We start from the raw sequence: 21,321 nt of genomic DNA, 5'->3' as shown, positions 1-21,321 counted from the left end.
ACGTCCCTTCATGCTTTAACCACCATTCCAGAAGACATGCATCCATGCTGATGGTGGGTTCTGCTTGATAACGATCCAAAGCGGTGCGGACTGATACATGTTCATTTTCATTATCTAAGTAAGATGCCACTAGCAGAAGGCTGATTTTCTTTTTTTGTGGTTTAGGTTCTGTAGCTTCTGCATCAAGAGTGTTGCTCTTTTAATGCTTCTGAAAGCATGTTCCACATCTCCTCCCTCTCAGATTTTGGAAGGCACTTCCAAGTCTTAAACCTTGGGTTGAGTGCTTTAGCTATCTTTAGAAATCTCACATTGGTACCTTCTTTGTGTTTTATCAGATCTGCAGTGAAAGTGTTCTTAAAATGAACAACGTGATGGGTCATCATCCAAGACTGCTATAACATGAAATATATGTCAGAATGTGGGTAAAACAGAGCAGGAGACATGCAATTCTCCACCAAGGAGTTTAGTCACAAATTTAATTAACACTTTTTTTTTTTTAACGAACATCATCAGCATGGAAGCATGTCATCTGAAATGTTGGCCGAAGCATGAAGGGGCATACGAATGTTTAGCATATCTGTCATGTAAATACCTTGCAATGCTGGCTACAAAGTGCCATGCAAATGCCTGTTCTCACTTTCAGGTGACATTGTAAATAAGAAGCAGGCAGCATTATCTCCCATAAATGTAAACAAACTTGTTTGTCTGAGCAATTGGCTGACCAAGAAGTAGGACTGAGTGGACTTGTAGGCTCTAAAGTTTTACATTGTTTTGAGTGCAGTTATGTAACAAACAAAAAAAATCTACATTTGTAAGTTGCACTTTCAGGATAAAGAGATTGCACTTCAGTACATGTATAAGGTGAACTGAAAAATGCTATTTATTTTGTTTATCATTTTTACAGTGGAGATATTTGTAATCAAAAATAATAATATGAAGTGAGTACTGTATACTTTGTATTCGGTGTTGTAATTGAAATCAACTTCTTTGAAAATGTAGAAAGACATCCACAAACATTTAATAAACTTCAATTGGAATTCTGTTATTGTTTAACAATGCGATTAGAAGTGTGATTAATCACAATTAATTTTTTTTGAGTTAATGGCGTGATTTAACTGCAATTAATCAACAGCCCTAATCTATCTGTCTATACGGTTTTTTTGAGCACCCCCTTCACCCTAAATGTCTCAGGCTTTACAGAGCCAGGACAATGTTCACAGACAGCTAAGGGAGTTACCAACACCAAAAAGTTTGGAAAGGGGCTTCCTTTTGCCCATGTCTCTCAACCAAATCAACAAAGGAGTGGCTTTGCACAGCTCATGTGCTCAGATATGTTCATGAAGCAGCCCGACAAGGAACTAACGCTTGACACATCTACACTGCAAATTAAGGTGGGCTTGCAGAGTAGGGAGGCATAACTATATTAGTTTTAATTGAGTGTACGCAGGTAGGAATAGTAGTGACAAGGCGGCAGGGTTCCATAAGGGCTCTAGCCACCTCTGTACGGCCCACTGGGGACGTATGTGAATTGTGCTAGTCCGTCCCAGAGTCCATGCTACCATATCTTCGTCACTAGTTGTAGCTGTGATGGCTAAATTCAAGCTGGCACAGGTGTGCCTACCTGCAGTACAGTTACACTGGAATCTGTGGTGTAGACGTACCCCTAGTGTGGGCTGATCCCAAAGTCCAAACACATCCATCTTGTAGTGTCTAGAAGGATGACCATTCTCTACAACTTGGGCTAGCCCTGCCCCCCTGGATCCCCGATAATCCCTGAGCACCGAGGGGTTTTCCTGGGGGAGTGGCTCCCTGCAGCTCTCCTTCCACGAGAAAAAGCGAGTGAAAGAGTTAACCTCCTCCCTGCTGTCTGCTAAGCAGGGTGCATAGACTCCATCACAGTGCTAGAAGATCCCTTTCCTGGTAATTACAGGCTTCTTCACCCTCTCCACAGAGCAGATCTAATAATCAAAGTGCTTTCAATGGTGGTAACAGCCAGAAGGACTGTTACATTGCCACCCATGGAGCGGAGCTGGAGCACTAGCTGGAGAAGAGGGATAGGCAGGGACTTCAGCCGAGTTGCATCCTTTTACATCGGGTCTGTATTGAGCTCAGGCCTTTAATAAAGCACCCTGACACCCGCTGCAGTGGGACTGGTCTGCCTGGTGTTAGGATGAATCTTCCCAACCAGGAGGTGAAGGTAACAGCTTGTTGACTTGAACAGATACTAGTGTTTACCCAGTCGTCGAAGTGAACTGGCTGGTGAAGAAAGGGGTCACCGCTCGGCTGGAGAGAGTTTTCACCAAGGCTGGGTAATAAACTGCAGGGAGCAGATTCCTGACACCAGCTGAGACTTGGCTGCCATAAAAATAGAGTTAAAATGACCAGGTGATCAATCCTCATGCTTCAGGACATAAACTGATTAACAACTAGGGTCAGGAGGCAATCCATACATGTTACAGAAAACGATTGGCCAGGTGCATCTTGTAATATGCTCTGGATAAACTGGCCATGCATATTCCATCATTCAAGTCATGTTCAACTGGTGAGCAAAAAAGGCCTAGGCCTTGATCCTCAAATGTATTTAGGTGCCAAACTTCCAGTGGGATTTAGGCACCTAAATACCTTTGCAAATCTGGACCTTAGGTCCTGATTCTTCTCTAAATCAGGAGTAACTCCACTAAAGTAGATGGAGTTAGGGCTTTTCTACAGTTGCTCCCGTGAAGACAATATCTACCATCAACGGGATGGTTTCCCTGTCAATGTAGGTGCTCCACTTCTCTGAGAGACGGTAAGTAGGTTGACAGGAGAATTCTCCCATTGACCTAGCACTGTCTATACTAAGGGTTAGATCGGTTTAACAGCATCACTCAAGGGTGTGGATTTTTCACACTCGAGTGATGTAATTATACTGACCTAATTTCCTAGTGTAGACCTGGCCTCACACAGGTTTAAAGAACAGCATAAGGGAAAGAAGCCTCTCTTTTTTCAAGATCAAAAATTTCATATTTTTATGTTTCTTTCATATTTTTGAGATGAAAAAAATATTTTCCCCCACTTTCCCATAACTCAAAACTAGCTGAAAAGATTTTCTTCAGATTTGCCTTTAAAAAAAAAAATCAACTCTGGGCTGATCCTAAGCAAAGAAAGTTTCAACTCCAAAGACAACTTTTTTGGAAAGTTCTGACCAAGTGAAAACAGAAGGGGAAATAATCAAAATCCAGATGTTATACTAATGCAGAATCCTGCATTCAGGACCAGATCCTGCAAGTGGACCCACCTGAGTAGACCCTTGCACCCATGTACAGCCTGCTGCATATCCTTGGGAAAGTCTCTCCTCTCTCTGTGTCGATGTTCCCATCTGTAAAATGGGACTAAGGATATTGACCTCCTTTGTAAAGCACTGGGGGGAGAATCCCAGAGACAATAGAGATCTACTGATGAAAAGTAGTATATAAAAGCTGGGGATTATTTGATGACATGGGGCTCCCCACAAGCAGGAGTTAGGCACACGAGTACATTTAAAAACCCACTTGACGCCTCTCTGCCTGTAATGTAGCCTTTACAAACCTGAACAGTGTTGCCTCATAGCTGCCATACTGAAGTCGGAGTCAGGAGACCTGGGTTTTATTCCTAACTCTGTCACTAGCCTGTTGGGTGACATCCCCTTCCCATGCGTCAGTTTCTCCACCTGTGAAATGGGGACACTGATATTGACCTCCTTTGCAAAGCATCTGAAGCTCTTCTGATGAGAAGGGCTCGATAAGAACCCGGGATGAGGATCGTTATTGACTTTCTATGAGATTTAGGCTCCTATACGTATCTGTGACTTTCGAACTTGGGTGCTTTTGAACATTCTGCCTAGAATCGTTCACAGGCACAAATGGGAGTTAAGCACCCAACTCTCATTGCCTAAATGCCGTCTGTGGCTGTGAAGATCTCCCTCAATGTCCCTAAGGGCTAAGTTTAAAAAAAAAAGAGAGCGAGAATAAATTTAGGCGTATAAAGCCCCAATTCTTCAAAGACTTTCAGACACGTTTATGTGCTTAGTTAACTTTATCCACTGTTAGTAAACCCACTGCAGGACTCCTCCAAGTGCATAATGTTACCCATATGCATTAAGACTTTGCAGAATCAGGGCCTATGACAGTAACCTGATTTTCAAAAGATTTCAGCGGGATCTGCTAGGTGCTCGGCACTTTTGAAAACCGGGTCACTCATTGAGGTGTTTAACTATGGACCTAGAAGTCTCACTTTAGGCACCTATTTTTGAAAATTTTGGCCAAGGTGCATAGTGTCTTTTGTCTAGTTTGCATGGTTGCCAACACTTGCAACTTTATGACCAGGTCTCATGAGATTTGGTGACTTTCTTAAAGCCCCAGCTCCTGGAAGCAAGTGATTCCATGCATATCTCATGTCTACACTAGAAACACTACAGCCGCAGAGCTTCCACGCTGCAGCTGTTTTGCAGTGTAGACAGACCCAACAGCTACAGAAGGGGTTCTTCCATTGAGGTAGTGAATCCACCTCTCCAAGAAGTGATTGCTGGTTGATGGGAGAAATCCTAGCAGCGTCTACACTGGGTCTTAGGTTGGCGTTAATTACATTGCACAGGACATTCAGTTTTTCACAGCCCCGAGCCATGTAGCTGAGCTAACATAACTTTGAATCTTAGACTAGCTCTTAGCACTATTTTTTAAAAAAAAAAAAGTTTCTAGCCCTTGTGATTGTGAAAAAAGCCTAAAATCATGAACTGAGTAGAAAGGTTAGAAACCAGAAGGGAAATTAAAAGAACCCCAAATATATAATTTTTTTGAAATCCCATGATTTTTAAGCCACTCTTGTGCTATTTTGACTTATGATTGTTGAACACCTAGGACTGGCACAACAAAGTTTGAATCAAAAGCGGCTGCAACAAATATACAAGTTTGAAAACTGCTCACTGTTCAGTAGGCAGTTTCTTAAAGGGTGACTTGCAAAGGAAAACAATTTTGAGTTTGTGTCCTTTTATGTTTCTCTGTGATGGGTCAAGGAAGCATGAAAGGCTTGTTTGTTTTGTAGAGTGTTGGGTTTTTTTTGGTTTCACAGAGGTTTTTCTATTTTAATTTGCTAGGATGGGTATGTGTGTCTGGTGAGGAAGGCTGTTTGTTTGTTTTCAAAAACAGGCCAGAAAGAACATTTCAGAGGCACTCAAAAGGGATTTCGTAATCTGGCAATATATAATCCAGGTCTGCAGTAAACTTTAACCTGATCTACACATAAAATGTAGCTAGGCCGCCGGAAGAATGGTTCCATCCACCTAGCAACCATTGCTCGAGGTGGTGGATTACCTACATCGACAGAAAATCACCTTCTGTCCCTGCAGTCTGCATTTACACTACAGGGTTACAGCAGCCTAGCTATGGCACCGGTAGCTGTGCCTCTGTAGTGCCTGTTGGTGTAGACATGGCCTTTCTCCAGTCAAACTGGATTAACAAATGTGAGCAGCGCCTAGTCACAGCAATGAGATATGTCTTCTCTTCCCCAACACCCCAACCTCCATAATGAAATAGGAGATTTACTCCCCCATTGCCCATTCCTCAGAACTGCTTGATTCTTCTTCACTGGGGGTGCAGCGGGTTCCAGCTCATGGAACTTGTTTGCAGACTCAGGCCTTGGGACCTAAATAGAATTAGCAGCCATGGTTTTTCCACACTCGAACTCCTTAAAACTATTTCCTCCCCCAGAGTGATCTTGTCTTTGGTTTCACAGGCATTATTCCATCCTGTAACAGGGTATCGCTGGCCTGAGGGGTGCCTTATAAAGTACATTCCATTACAGGCTGTCCCACCTAGTGGGTGGATCATTATTGTATAGCCCCTAACAGTGAGTTGGACCAAACCCCTCTGATCCATGTGCAAAGGAGATGCTCCATGTACAAATATCCCTCTTCCCTATACGAGATGGGATATCGGCTACCTCTGCAGCACTTTCCCTTCCCTCTATCAGACCCTGTGGAACCCACTCCATAAGTCTGGGGTCCAGACAGTGGTAGGAGCCAGATACTGGATGGGAAGGTGTGGTGAAGTCGGTGAGCCTGCCCGGAAATTCCTCATCTTCCCACCAGCACCGCTGATAAGGCAGCTCCAGGACTGTACTAGTCTAGCCAAGTCTGATTCCACAGGCAGGCTGATTACTTGGTACAGAGGTTCTCAAACTGGAGGTTGTGAGATTATTTCATGAGGGGTTGTGAGGTATCAAGCCTTCACCCCAGAATCTGCTTTTCCTCCAGCATTTACAATGGTGTTAAATATATAAAAATGTGTTTTTAATTTATACAGGAGGGGTCACACACACAGGATTGCTATGTGAAGGGGGTCACCAGCACAAAAGTTTGAGAACCACTGCCTTATAGCATGGCTTCCAAGGAGCCACTCTACCCCGGAACGGACATTGGGAACACAGCGAGAGCACACAAGAGCTCCTTGAGGATGACTCTAGCCTCACTAGGAAATTGCGATGTTTGAGGGATTAGCCCCCAGCCTTTTCAATGGGAAGGGGCAAACCCCAACCCCTGATAGGAGCAGGTGAAATCTCCCTGAAGAGAGATCTGGCCCATCATTCAAAACATGGGCCTGCTCCTGCATCCACAGGTGCTGGAACTAGGGGTGCTGAGGGGGTGGCGGCAGCAGCACCCCCTGGCTTGAAGTGGTTTCCAACATATGCAGGGTCTGCAGTGTGGTTCACAGGCTGAGCCTACATCCCTTACTCACCTGAGCAGGAGTCTCATTGGAGTCCAAGGGCCACCGCGCCTGGGCAACACCCAGCTGTGCGCAGGGAGTCAAGTGAACCGCTGCACTGCGCTAATGACATGCAGCGTTGTTAATTAGCTCCCATGGCGGTTCCATCACCCCCCGCCCCGCCCCAGCTGCGATGAGTTAGCTGGTCCTCAGCAGACCGGACACCAGCCGCCGCCGCGCTGGACTCTGCCGGCTGCCCCGCACGCCAAGCAATGGCCACGGTGACGCCGCCGTGTCGGCTTAGTGATTAATTAACTAAACCCCGTTACGTTCCCCGGCCCCGGGCTCCGCCCGCACGCGGCGGCCCTGTGCCGGGGGGGGGGGCAGCCCCCGCCGCGGGAGAGCGGGGATTGGCAGCGCCCCGTTCCCCCGCCCGCGCCACGCCGGGCTCAGCCTGTCCTGCGGCTCTGCCGCTTTAAGAGCCCGCAGGCGGCTGGAACGGGGTCAGAGGCGGGGCGCGAGCGGCCGGCAGTGCGCCGGCGCCGGCCGGCGGGAGGGGGCGGGGCGCGCTTTGATTGGTTCCCCGCTCCTCCCTCGCGCCGCCCCACCTTGAGGGTCACGTGACTCGGCGGCGGCTCCCGGCGCGCCGGTGGACGCTGGAAGCCAAGATGGCGGCGGAGCTGGTGGAAGCGAAAGTGAGTGAGCGGCCGCCCGCCGGCGGGGGGGCGCGAGGGGGGGGCCGCGGCGGGGGCGCGGGGTTGGGGGCGGCAGCGACGCGGCCGGGGGCGGTGCCCCCGTTACCCCCCGGCCGCGAGGGCCCCTGGAACCTCCCTGCGGGAGCCGCCCCCGGTTCCTGCCTCCTCCGCCGGCCCCCCGCGGGGACCGGCCCGGCCCCCTCGCCGCTCCCCCGCCAGGGCCCTCGCCCGCTAGCCTGGGCCCCGAGCAGCCCCGCCTCTGCCGGTCCGAGCCCTCGCTCGCCTCCCAGCCCTCGGCGTCAGCGCCGTCCCTTCCCGAGCGCCTCCCCTCCCCCGTCAGCGCCGTCCCGTCCCGATCATCTTCCTCTCGTACCCCTCCGCGCGTCAGCGCCCTCCGGATCCTGGAGACACGCGCCCCCCCCGCCATCGCAGTCCCATCTCTGCCGTCCTGTCCCTGGAGAGCCCCCATCTCCTGCTGACAGTACCTTCCCCCGCCCCCAGTAACCTTCCCCGGAGGCGTCTCCTTAATCCTCCCTCCCTGCCTGGCATCAGTGCCATCCTGCCATTTTATAGCTGAGCCTGGGGACCCCAGCATCAGCCCCTTCCTGATCCTGAGCCCTTCCCCCACCCCACCTGTGTCAGCACCTTCCTGCCTCTCACGGCCCCAGAGAGGCCCCATCCCTCTGGTGTCACCACTTTCCTCTCCAGTCCGGAGACCTACCGCCCTTCACAATCCCGCCAGTCTAAGTGCCTTCCTGCCCCCGCCAACTTCAGAGACCACTTCGCTCAGCCTAATGCCTTAGTCCCTTCTTATCCCCAGGCTGATTCCTGAGATTCCCTCAGGGCCTTCTCATCACCCCCATTGACCCCTGAGATTGCCCACCACCTATGCTTCCCCTACTTTCGCTCCTTGTGACTGATGCTTAAGATTCCCCACCTGCTGCTGTCTCAGCCTCTTCTCACCCCAACACTGAACCTGAAGATCCCCAGCTTACTCCCCCATTTCAGCTCATCCTTTATAACTGTTTTGAAAAAATCATTTCAACAGGCATGCTGCTCCCTGCACACCTTGGCTTCCCTCCGCGCACCCGCTGCTTCATCTTATCTCCCTGTTCCCTCCCCCATGTAGTCATTGCCTCAGATCCCTCCTGCAGTTCTCCCATCCTCACTTCTACTCTTCTCATTTTCCCCTTCCCCTGTGACTCCCTCATGCTGCCGCCTTTCCTGTTCCAATCTCAGGCCATGTCTACATCTAAAATTTTGCAGCGCTGGTTGTTACAGCTGTATTAGTACAGCTGTATAGGGCCAGCGCTGCAGAGTGGCCACACTTACAGCAACCAGCGCTGCAAGTGGTGTTAGATGTGGCCACACTGCAGCGCTGTTGGGCGGCTTCAAGGGGGGTTCCGGGACGAGAGAGCAAACCGGGAAAGGAAACCAGCTTCGCCGCGGTTTGCTCTCTAGGTCCCGGAGCCAGCCAGCAAACCGCAGGGAAGGAGACCTGCTTGCTCGGGGTTCCGGGACCGAGAGAGCAAACCGGGAACGCCGCGGTTTGCTCTCTCGGTCCCGGAGCCAGCCAGCAAACCGCAGGCAAGGAGACCTGCTTGCTCGGGGTTCCGGGACCGAGAGAGCAAACCGGGAACGCCGCGGTTTGCTCTCTCGGTCCCGGAGCCAGCCAGCAAACCGCGGGGAAGGAGACCTGCTTGCTCGGGGTTCCGGGACCGAGAGAGCAAACCGCGGCGAAGCTGGTTTCCTTTCCCGGTTTGCTCTCTCGGTCCCGGAACCCCGAGCAAGCAGGTCTCCTTCCCCGCGGTTTGCTGGCTGGCTCCGGGACCGAGAGAGCAAACCGCGGCGTTCCCGGTTTGCTCTCTCGGTCCCGGAACCCCGAGCAAGCAGGTCTCCTTCCCTGCGGTTTGCTGGCTGGCTCCGGGACCGAGAGGGCAAACCGGGAAAGGAAACCAGCTTGATTACCAGAGGCTTCCTCCTTCCACGGAGGTCAAGAAAAGCGCTGGTGAGTGTCTACATTGCATTACCAGCGCTGGATCACCAGCGCTGGATCCTCTACACCCGAGACAAAACGGGAGTACGGCCAGCGCTGCAAAGAGGGAGTTGCAGCGCTGGTGATGCCCTGCAGATGTGGACACTCTCAAAGTTGCAGCGCTGTAACTCCCTCACCAGCGCTGCAACTTTCTGATGTAGACAAGCCCTCAGCTCATTGGGCTTCAGAGTGAAGAGTTTGCAAGTGCAGCTGGGGGTGTGAGTGTGAAGTGATGACATGCAGGTTTCTTCCACTGACACTTTAGAAAATGGTTTTGGAGCGAGGGGTGAGTGAACTGTCCAAATGTCTCCTGTGGGTCAATTGTTTGCAAACTTTACACCGCCCCCAGGTATAAATGGCTTATTTTATGATCTAAATTGAAGGTATGGAGAGGCTTTCAGCAAAGTGAATATGGAGGTGGATAATGAATGGCATCCAATGCTTTAAATGTTCTGGAGAAAATCTTGATATGTCTATACATCTGCATAGACTAGAGGATTCTGTGATGTCTGATGTATTTGGAGGTTGTTTAGTGACATGCTGTTTTTAAAAAATATGTGAAGTTGTATTATACTTACAAAACATCTTGTGCATAACAAGCCCCTTTAGGGAGAGGAAGACTTGCAGTGCAGATTCCAAACCTCTCTTTATTGAGTCCAGTTCTGCTATGTGATACTGCTCTCTGCATGAGTGGGGCTCTTCAGTTCCTGCCTGCCAATGAGTGGAATCACAGGTGTACTGTCTGTGAAGCAGAACTGTAATCTCTCATGCACACAACAGGGCTTTCATGGTAAAGTTCCCATTCTTGCCTGATGCTGAATACCTCTGAGTGACTTCAGTGATGGTTGACGGGGCTCAGCCTCTGGCAGGATTAGGCATTAAGTAATGGAATGACAGGGCAGGCCCAGTGAATGCTGTGAATCCTAGAACTGGCTGATGTAGGACAGAAGTAAAATGTAGAGAACCCTGTTTTTTAAATGTAGGCATAACAATGGCTGACCCCTTCTCCCTGTGTTAGGCCTTCCTCGTTGCTTTTTGTGGGCAGAAGCCCACCACGTTTCTGAAAGGAAGCATCTTGAAGACTTCTGTTATCTGTTGCCTGGCTGTAGTGAGAATTCATTATCTTCCATACTCCTTGAACACACAATTTCCTGTCTTTTGTTGCTGCCTAAAGCCTACATCTATATTCATTTTAAAATGAATAATCTCACTGGCTAATGAGAACTGCATATTCATACTGCTCACTCTGAGTTAGAGGCGTGAGGTTCTAGACATCTATTTCTCTGTGCCAAAATAGCCTGTTTTGCTTTTTATTGTATAAATCTGATAACATGACTAGACCTGAAATCTGGGTAAACGTAAACTGCAAAAAGCAATTGAGTTAAGCGCTGGTTTATATGCCTAATACACCCAGAGAACAGGAAATTGGCAACAATGAGTACAGAGATAACTTTCTTGTCTAGGGTGCTTATGCAGCCACTTTTGCTGTGGTATCTAGGCACCATGTGGTCAGTAATGTATGTATTCTCACAGTGCCCCTGTGGGGTATGGGCAAGTTCCATTACCCCCATTTTACAAATGGATAAGTGATGCACAGAAACTGAATGACTTGCTCAGGTTCACACCAGAGCACGTGGTGGAGTAGGGAAGCGAATCTGGGTCCCCCAAGTCCTAGATTGGTTCCCTAACCACTAAACATTTTTTCCTTGGTTTGTCAAAGCTCTATTCTCACCCCCCCCCCCACACTTCTTTTTCTCACTGAAGAGATTCCAGAACACATCACACTACTAAATGTCTCCTTGCACCCAGATGCATTTGGGATGCATTATAGAACAGCGTCAGTGAAATGGAAAGTCCAAGGGAATTTCACAGGAAAGGAGAAGAATAAAATGTAAGAGGTTAATTCTTTCTGTGGCCTGGTCTACACTTAAAATTTAGGTTGACATATCTGTAGCACTCGGGTGAAAAATCAACACCCATGAACACCATACTTATGCCCACCTAACCTCCAGTGTAGACCCAGCTAAGTCAAGGGAAAAATGCTTCCATCATCCTACCTACCATCGGTCGGGAATATTGTGTTCCTGCAGTGACCAAAAACCCTTTCTGTCATTGTAGGCTATGCCTACATTATAGGGTTATGCCAGCAGAGGTCGAGTGCCATAGCTATGCTACTATAGTCCCATAGTGTAGATGTGACCTTAATTTCATGCCCCACAAATACTGTTAATGAATATTTCTGGATTTAAATCAGTTGCCATTTTCCTTTAAAAGTTGGCCTGTCAATTTTTTCAATGAACAGCAAGAACATTATTTTCAACCTATTTTGGTAACTAATCTGATTTCTGTATGTCTTTTCCATATTATTAGAAAATAAATATGGAAAACACCTAGTGGGTGTTGATTCCATCCCCTGCACCTGGATATGTAGGAGTGTTTTCTGGAAAATTTCTCCTGAATTTTTCACAAACCAGTGAGCAAGCTGCCAGAATAAATGCAAATATTCCAACCTATTTTCAGGGCTCAAAAAACACTTTCTTCACCCTGGATGTATGTGAAGCTTTTTTGGCAATGAGGAAGGGCCTTAACAATCAATCTCTGCAGAATGTGAGCATTAATTTTAATTAATATTTTCTGGCTCTTATCCTTATGAAGACACTCTTCCAAGCATAGATCAATCCTGTGTTGTCTTTGAGTCTACAGACAGCTCCAGTTCTCTCTGAGCTTACCCAGGCAGAAGAGAGCGAAGTTGACAAGACTGGTCAGTTTCAGCGTTGTTCAAAACCTTAGGATCAGCCTTGAAATTGGTAGTTTCATGGTGCTCTCTCAGAGCAGTAACAGAAGCAGGCACTGGTCCTATTCACAGGAGAGCTGATCGAAGGGAGTGAGGTGTGGGCTGAAGTAGTTAATAACCCCAAATACACTTGCTTTTCCAACAACCTGATGCAAGATATTTAGTATCCTTGTGATTGACAGTTTTTCCAGTTGTTACCATGAGATTACTTTATAAAAAAAAATCTGTGATACTTGTGTCACTGCCTTTGTATCTGTGTATTCTGAATGATATTCAGTAGGTCTGCTGTGTATTCCCATTGCACAAACAAGTGTCTGTGCATGACACAGTAATCAGCTGAAAACCAGGTGATTTAAATAGAAGGCTTGGTGTCACTCTTGCAAGTGAATTTTAATCTTTTGAGTTCCAGGGTACAGGCTTTGGAGAGAATTGTCACTTGATCTATTTATAGCGCCAAGAATCTTTTACTTTTTTTTACATTTATTTCCTAGAACATGGTGATGAGTTTCAGAGTCTCAGATCTTCAGATGTTACTGGGTTTTGTTGGCCGGAGTAAGAGTGGACTTAAACACGAGCTGGTCACTAGAGCGTTGCAGCTGGTCCAGTTTGATTGTAGCCCTGAAGTTTTCAAGAAAATTAAAGAGCTCTATGAGACTCGCTATGCCAAGAAGAGCTCTGAACCGGGGCAGCCACAGCAGCACCGACCTCCAGAGGCGCTCTCCATACATTCTTCCTATGACCGTGGGAGCACTGTTGCTAGGACTTCTCTTTCCACGCCTAACATTGACTATCCTGCACTCTATGGGAAATACCTTAACGGACTGGGGAGGTTACCACCCAAAGTTGTAAAGCCTGAAGTTCGGCTGGTGAAACTTCCCTTCTATACCACCTTGGATGAACTGCTGAAGCCAACAGAGCTAGGTGAGTGCCTCTCATATGCAAATACAATGCTAACGCCCAGAACTCTGTCTTGGAAAGGATGGTGAAAAAGCATGCAAATTTTGAAATGATGGCAGCATTTTTGGTGAGCAGTGAGGCCACATGAGAGAGAACCAGTGCGTTCTCTTTTTAGTTGGTGTCTATTCAGAATATTCCTAGATTAATTTTTGTTGCTTTTTTTAACCTTTTTTAAAGCAGGAGCTGCAGTCACTTATCAAAGTGACTTGAAAGCCAGTCCTGTTTTGCTCTGGCTTTTGTATCCTTCACTGCCTTTTTAACATATTGCATCCTTGTGTACTGAATCATAATCTGCTCTTGCTCCAGCTAATGTAGCAGTATATTAGGGAAGCAGCTGTTTTCTCTGTCATTGTCACAACTATGCTAAACTGGAACAGTGGCCCTTTCTATGCTGATACTAGTTAGTTCTATACTTTATCATGGCAGACTTAAAGCTTCCTACAAATAAAGATGACTTATTATTGTAATACACACACGCACGTCTTCTTACATTTATAAACCTGTCATGCAGTTCTTTATGCACCATACCTTGTGTTTTGAAGAGCAGCTAGAGGAGCTTGGAAGATGAAAGAAGCAGCTCCTTCCACTTTAGAGCCATGATAACCAGAGTCTAGGTTAGCGTTGTTATGGTTCAAGGTTGTGATGAGCATTGCCGTAACTGGCTGTAATGTGTGTTTTGTGTGTGGCAGAGGCATAATGGGCCTTTTTGCTATGGTTGTGGCTCCCTCTGCTTTGTGACCCATCAAACTATGCCCATCTTCAATGGCCCATAAAGTAAACGTGGTTGCCTCAGGCCTCATTACAAAATGGACCTTGTTGTGAGCAAAATAAAGATGGAATTTGAGGATCTCCCGTTGCTGGAAAGGCTTGATCCTAATGTGCAGAGAGATGAAAGCAGTGTTGATAAATGATGGTAATGATATCTTACCAAGATTCAGCTAGATGAACTGCTGCAGTGTCTGAACATGGACTGGAAATTTGAAGGCATGTGGGAAACAGCCATTGCTGAATAGCCTCACTAGGCAGAAGTGTGGATTTGTTGCTCTAATGTGGACATAAAAGGTGCTTTATTTAACCATGTTACGTGGCTCTGAAAAACCTGCCAGAACACAAATCAGAATACTTAAACTGTCCTCTTTAATTCAAGAGAACATAAATATTAGGAACAGGAAACAGCCATCTGGCCCTATGTGCCTGCACTTTCATAATTTCTTAATCCCATCTTCCTGCTTTTTTCATCCTAACCCTTCACTCCCTTCCGCCTTCACAAACTAGGCTGGGTATCCCTTGAGGTTATTTATATCCTCTGTTTTAGTTGCCTTCCCTGTTAACTTATTCCATATGTTTATTACTCCTTGTGGAGTTTCCCTGTTTACTCTTATTTTCCATATTTCTTAGCTTCTGGACTACTTACCAGTGTAAAAAGAGAACTATGACTGTATTATACAGGCTTCAGATATACGTGATTTGTCTGCATAAGAAGGCAGTATAGATGTTAAGGCTGTGATGACTTAAACAGAGTTTTAGAAATTGGCTAATTCAGTCTTGAACAGTGTGTGCCAGTCCACTGGAGAAGCAAATGAAATGTAATTTAATATTTCGAAGGGGGAGAAAAGTGATTTTTTTTTTCCTGCTACAACCCCATCTCCTATTTATAGCTCTAAGAAGGAGTGGAAGCATCTAGAGTTGAGGAGAAATATATTTAGCCTGATTACCAGAGAACACTGAAGTTTAACAATACATAGATGTTCTGCGTCAGACCAGATCTTTGGTTTGGCTAGATTGGCATCCTACTCCATATGAAAACTACAACCTCCAGAAGGTCTCTTGTTCCCGGGGCATGTTTGGCCAATTTTCTCTTTTGTAATTTGTACTTCATCTGTGGGACTTGCTATAGGGCAGCTAGTGTGGAACAGATGCTCTTTTTAAACCTGATTTATCACTCCGAATCCACACTGAAATATAGATTTATAGTTCTACTTCATCTTTCCAACTCTGCAGGTCTGGCATTGGTGGTGGTGGGGAGTACAATTGCTGGTTATCATTAGCGGGGAGCAAGCCCAGTGTATGATTCCCTGGCTGCTTCAGCATGGCAGAATGTCTTTGATGTACTCGTTCATTTGGGTAACTGGAAATGAGACTAGTAGGCATGTCTACTGAGATCTGGTTCTGGACTCTTGCTCTCCTAGCATTATCATTAGCAGAGGTGATAGATATCTGAGTGACTAACTTTTGTACTTGGCTCAGTAAGATTCCGGTTATCCTAACCCAAGAAAAATGCTTATCAGTGTGCTTACAAATACACACTAATAGTTTGTTTTGGAAACTGACATGTTGACAATTTAACTCCAAGAATATTAAGTTAAGAATACCAAAGTAAAGTTCTATATCTATGGAGTTCTACTTGATGAGACCGAAAAAAAAATAAATAAAAAAGAATAAAGGCTTATCAGTTGCTTTGGTTTACTGTATCTTCTTAACTTTACATCTTTTGTTAAAGCAGTGCAACTTCTGTGTACAGACTAATCCTGAGACCTATTCTGTAGAAAATTCAAATGCTACTGGTGGTATGCCATAGAAATATCTGAGATCAGAGACCCATTTCACGTGGACATCATAATGTGCCCTGGGTAAATGTCCTGCTACAGAAGACATTTTAAGCATATGTAGTGTGATGAAGGAAACCAGGGAATTGAAACTTTTGTGCATTTCACCGATTTTTTTTAAATAGAAGGATCTTTGTTAATCAGAAGCTAATATGTGCTGAGAAACAAGTCTCCTTGAAATGATCACATTGAGATCAAAAGGTGGGCTATATTTAACTGAGAATCATAGAATATCAGGATTAGAAGGGACCTCAGGAGGTCATCTAGTCCAACCCCCTGCTCAAAGCAGGACCAGTTCCCAACTAAATCATCCCAACCAATGATCTCTACAATTGTTATATGCAGTGGGGTAGCTGTTTGGATCCCAGGGTATTAGAGAGACAAGGTGGGTGAAGTAGTATCTTTTAGTGGGCCAACTTCTGTTGGTTAGCGAGACAAGCTTTTAAGCTTACACAGAGCTCTTTTCACCTGAAGAAGAGCTCTGTGTAAGCTCGAAAGCTTCTTTCTCATAAACAGAAGTTATTACATCACTCACCTTGTGTCTCTAGGCAGACATGCTTTTCTCTGCAGGAGAGTGTCAGATTACTATGCCTGCAGACAAAGATACAGCTTCAGGTGTTGGGGCAAGGAGACTTGAAGTGTTTTGTGAACCAGGTAACATTCCATATTTGGTAACTACTTAAACACACACGTTATACCAATTCAGTTTAGTAATGGATTGAATTAAATCATCACCACTTCCTTGTGTGGACACTTCTAAATTGGTTTAAGATTGTCCACGCAAGGTAGTTGTGCTGGTTTAGTTAAATCGGTACAGCTTTTGTGTGTAGACAAGGCCTAAAACCTAGTATTTGCTGACAGGATGTTTTTGTAGATTTCCTTAGCCATACTGTGGCTTTCAGTAAATGCCTTGGTTTTTATCAGAGATGAACGTGGTTTGGTAATAGTGAAATGTGGTGTGGTAGGGAATTTTGGTTGGTTCTCCTGAGGCGAGAGAGTGTGACAGCCTGCATGTTTACTGTGGATGCAGAGTGCTGAGGTCTTTGCTTGGAGGCAGTGCCTGAGGAGGATCTGCTGGTGTCATTGTGGGAACAGAGGGCTACATAATCTGTGTGTTTCAGCCACTGTCAGAGTAAACTGTATCTCAGTTTGATACCTTTTGATGGTATCTACTTGGCAATTTGTATACTGCTTTTTATCTAGCCTTGAGTAATAAAATAGACAGTATTATTTCCTGCCCTGTTGAAGATCATGCTCAGTTCCTGTGTATATTCGATCTGGCTTGGGGGATGTCTACGCTGCAATTAAAAACCTGCGGCTCAGGCTGGCGTGGCTCAGTCTAACGGGCTGTTTAATTGCAGTATAGATGTTCAAGCTCAGAATGGAGCCTGGGCTCTATCGCCGTGAACTCTGACTCCAGCCCGAGCCTGAAATTTAACAAACCACTTAGCCATAACTCTGGGAGCCTGAGTCAGCTGGCGCAGGCCAGCCACTGGTGTCTAATTGCAGGTATCTGTGATGGCTGAGGCAACTGTATTCTCTTGATTGCAAAACACACATCCCTGCATTTGACATCCTCTGAGAAATCCTCCCAAGAGCATATTTGCAAGCCATTGGTTCTGTTCTCTCTCTGGGCTAGTTCTCGGAGGTGAACAAATTGGATGATTGATTGATTCATTTGGAGTTAGAATAAAAAGCACCCATCCGTATTCCCTGAGAACCCTGCCAGTTATTTAAAATTATAAAAACAAACTAATGGGCTCTCACCCAAGTCCCAGTATGAACTCCACTACCATCCCCTTACATTAGTCAATATGTGTTTTCAAAGGTCGTGGAAATGAATGGGCATTGCACTGTACTGTGAAAGGCATCAAATCTGGGCTACTTTGGATTGTGGGGTGGAAGGACACTTCAGAGCTCTGGAGCTTTTACAAAGAATCCCATGCCACCAGCCCCTTCTCTTGTATATCAAGGGGGAGAATCTAGCATTGCCTCCACTGACCACAACTATGGTAATATGTCTCAGAAGGAGAGGTGGTGACTAAGGTAATAGGCTCCCAGGCTATTAAATATGATGCACTGATGCAACATACAGCTTGGTGTAGGGAAATCCTAAAACTAACAATCCTACTGACATTAAGTGATCATGCTCAGCTGTTTTCAAACTGGCTTGGGGGTTGGCTTCTCAGAATAAGAATCCATTATAATTGGACTAAAATTCTAAAGGGCTATGCCAAGTACTTGTGAGTATTAGAGATTGTATGTCTTAGTCTGAGATTTGCTGATGTAGCTCAAACTTCATAATTAATTGACTTCTTTATATCTTGCTATCCTGGGGTTTTAACAGAAATTCATCCCAGCAAGTCACAAAAGCCACACAGATCAGAAAAGCTTAACTTAGTTCACTTTCAGAAAAGGCTTTTGGCTGAAACTCATTTTTGATTAAAAGTGCCCAACTCAAAGTATTGAATAGTTTTAGATGGGTTTTTTTTCTGTTGGCCAAGGTTGTACTTGGTTGTGCCGTAGCAAAAAGACTCTGGAATTCATCCGAGTTGTTTAATACTTACAGTGAGTTTTTGAAAGGCACTACAGGTCATAAACCAATCTCTAGTTGAGATCCGGTTAGAATTCTCCCTTGGGACAGATTATCCCATAACTTACTGAATGGTTTTCCCCATTCCCCCTTCGCCCTTCCCCGACACACACACCCATACACACACACCTTCCTCTGAAGTATCTGGTACTGGCCACGGTTGGTGAAATACTGGAGTAGATGCTTTTCTTTCTAGCTTCTTTTGGATCAGGAATAGCTAAGAGTTCTTTACTCACATCAGTCTCTAGCAGCCTCCTCTGGTTCACCCAGTAGAGGTATTGACTGGCTGTGGATGAGAGGAGCCTAACTCTTTGCCAGGAAAGCTGAGTTGCCCAGCTCCTTCATGGAGAGGAATAAAGAAAGATCAAAGGGACCAAGGTGGCTCAGGTCTCTTAATTCTGTTTCCTTTCCTCTTTCCTTCTGCAACTAGTGAGCTGCCCTTGAAAGGGAGGGTTTTGCTTTGACTGATATTGCTTTTCCTATGGAGCTAGTTGCACAGTCATATTGACTAGGGCTGCTGTTGCTTCAGTCTCTGATTTGTGGTCTGAGGAGAGCACTGCTATGTTGCCTAACAGTCATACTTGTTTTCTTCCCCAGCCTCTAGCAGGACTAGTAGCCCAATTACATTTGAGTGACAAGGGAAAGAGGTAATCTTGGAGTGACACCTCACCCATGGTGCCTGTCAGAAGCCATTTGGCATGTTGTAGAAGTGGGCCTTTTATGCATTTTTGAGGTAGATGGTATGCTAGATATCTTGCTGCTGGGAGATACTTTGATGAAGAAAGATGATCCTAACCTCACATGAAAACCTAATCCTACAGTGATGATGGGATAAATGGGTGGAAACTGCTTGGGTCATGGCTTTGCTGCTGATGCCGAGGTTTATACTCTCAATTGGGGTACAGGCATTGCTTTTGGAAAAGAAGAGGGATTCTTGCACGGTGGATTTTTTTTTTAATATAAGTAATTTAAATCACCAAGCAGGAAATCTTGATTTGACTCATTGATTTTAATTGTTTTATATTTGTACTTTTTAGTTAATTTCTGAAGAGGTTAATTCTCACTGTTGTAATTTGGAAACTTTTTGCTAGCCAGCAGGGTGCCCTGTACACATTTAAGCAATTGTGTGAACTTCATATACATTTATTCAGTTTTGTAATTGACTTTTTATTGCATTAGAAAATGGTGAATGAAATATTTATTTACTAGATTCATTTTTACTTGTGATTTGTGTCAAGCTACATTTGCATGGAAATTGGAATTCAACTGAAAATGCACTAAGGCAACTTTTAAAAATTTGTTTTGTTTAATTATTTGCATTTAAAACTAATTTATTAAAGGAAGTATTGTTTGCAGTTGGTGAGTTGGTCTCTGGTCACCATGTCATTCAAGATTTTAGAACTAGTAGATCTCATCCTCATACCTAGTTTTTATTCATAGATCAAAAGAGGTAAAGTAGCTTTCCTGCTTTTTCAACTCCCAATCCGTTTTCCAAATTTGAATGGACTAGTCTGTGAACTGATCTAGTCTAATAAACTGAATTGAAGAAAATATTCTTGCTGTACCTGCAGAAGAGGCCACTGCTGGTTAGCACTTTAGGTAATGAGTGCTTGGCCAATGAGATTTGTTGCTTCTAATTTGGTCAGCAACTGGGGGTAGGAGGAATATCCCCTTCCCCCTACAGGCCCCCCATGATGTGGTGCATAATATACAGAGGGTCAACCAAATGATCTGGTGGTCCTTTCTGGCTTTAAACTGACTTCCTCCAGTGCAGTGGTTTGGCTTTCTTTAAAACTTCATCCACAAACATGTACTGCTTGAATGTTGTGCAGTGCGAGATATCTTAATACCTTAGAGTAAGGTTAGGCCTTAACATAGTTGTCATAATTTCTATTTTAATTAAGCTTGTTTTAAAAAAGAAAAATGTATTTTACTTGGATTTTTTAATTAAAATTAAACTGACTTTTTTTTTAAAATCCAGTTTTTGTCCACTCTGGGTTGTGGCTAACAGTATCTCCTTATCTGTCTACAGATCATTATAGTACCATACCTAAAACTGTACCATTAACTTAATGCATTTGTTGACACCTCTTTTCTCTGCCCTTTGGGGCCAGCCTTCTGATGCTATCTTATCACCTGATGTTGATGTTAGATTGCTTTTTTTCCTTTTCCACAGCCAGTCTAATGGTCCCATCTATAAATACTTTCATGTTATGCATTGACACATCCTTACATTTCCCCCTCCCACCCTGAGTTCTGTCTTCATGCTGTGATTCCACTCATCATGTGCTCTTGTTTTGAAATGTACACCTGTTGCCTGATTGGGAAGTTGAAGGAACACATTATAAAATGGGTGGGACAAATTCCACAACATGTTAACCCTGGTAACAAAACAGGCAGGCAAGGAGTGAGCAGTGCATTTTGATCAATGGTGCAAAGACATTTGTCTCACAAATCTCTCCTTTCATTATACCACCATGACAAGGTGCCCTTTTTTTGTTGGACTATTCATGCATCTCTTTGGCTTTATAGGAGCATCCTCTAATCCCAGCAGACGACGACTTCTCCAATGCCAATTCAAAGAAACAAATGATGAGTGTATTGCTAAACAGAAAGTGAAATGAGGGATAGGACACTACTCATTTCAGTAGCACTTGGATGTACATTGGAGTGTAAAGTCTCCTCTCTCTCTTCTCCTTCTCTTCAGTCCCACAGAATAACGAGAAGCTTCAGGAGAGTCCGTGCATTTTTGCACTGACGCCAAGACAAGTGGAGCTGATCAGAAATTCCAGGTACTCTGTGCTGTGTATTGTTAAAACACTGTTAAATGCATAACTTCCCTGACAGTCTTCCTTCCATATTGGGTCTCTCTTCTCTGCCTGGTAACACTGCTCACTTGAGAACACCAGCAGACAGGTTTTCCCC

The 21,321-nt window shown here is 45.2% G+C and overlaps 1 protein-coding gene across 1 annotated transcript in view; it reads left to right on the top strand.

The window, feature by feature from the left end:
- Positions 1-7,341: 7,341 nt before the first annotated feature.
- Positions 7,342-21,321, top strand: part of PIAS4 (protein inhibitor of activated STAT 4) — a 35,128-nt gene continuing 21,148 nt past the window's right edge. Inside the window, exons 1-3 of the mRNA XM_030540454.1 lie at positions 7,342-7,411; positions 12,732-13,161; positions 21,104-21,188. Coding sequence (XP_030396314.1) covers positions 7,385-7,411; positions 12,732-13,161; positions 21,104-21,188 — 542 coding nt within the window. The 5' untranslated portion in view covers positions 7,342-7,384. The remainder of the gene's footprint in view (positions 7,412-12,731; positions 13,162-21,103; positions 21,189-21,321) is intronic.

Source organism: Gopherus evgoodei, chromosome 22 (genome assembly GCF_007399415.2).
Source record: "Gopherus evgoodei ecotype Sinaloan lineage chromosome 22, rGopEvg1_v1.p, whole genome shotgun sequence".
Lineage (NCBI taxonomy): Eukaryota > Metazoa > Chordata > Testudines > Testudinidae > Gopherus > Gopherus evgoodei.
Note: the sequence above shows the minus strand (reverse complement) of the source record. Positions and strands in the feature narration are given on the sequence as shown.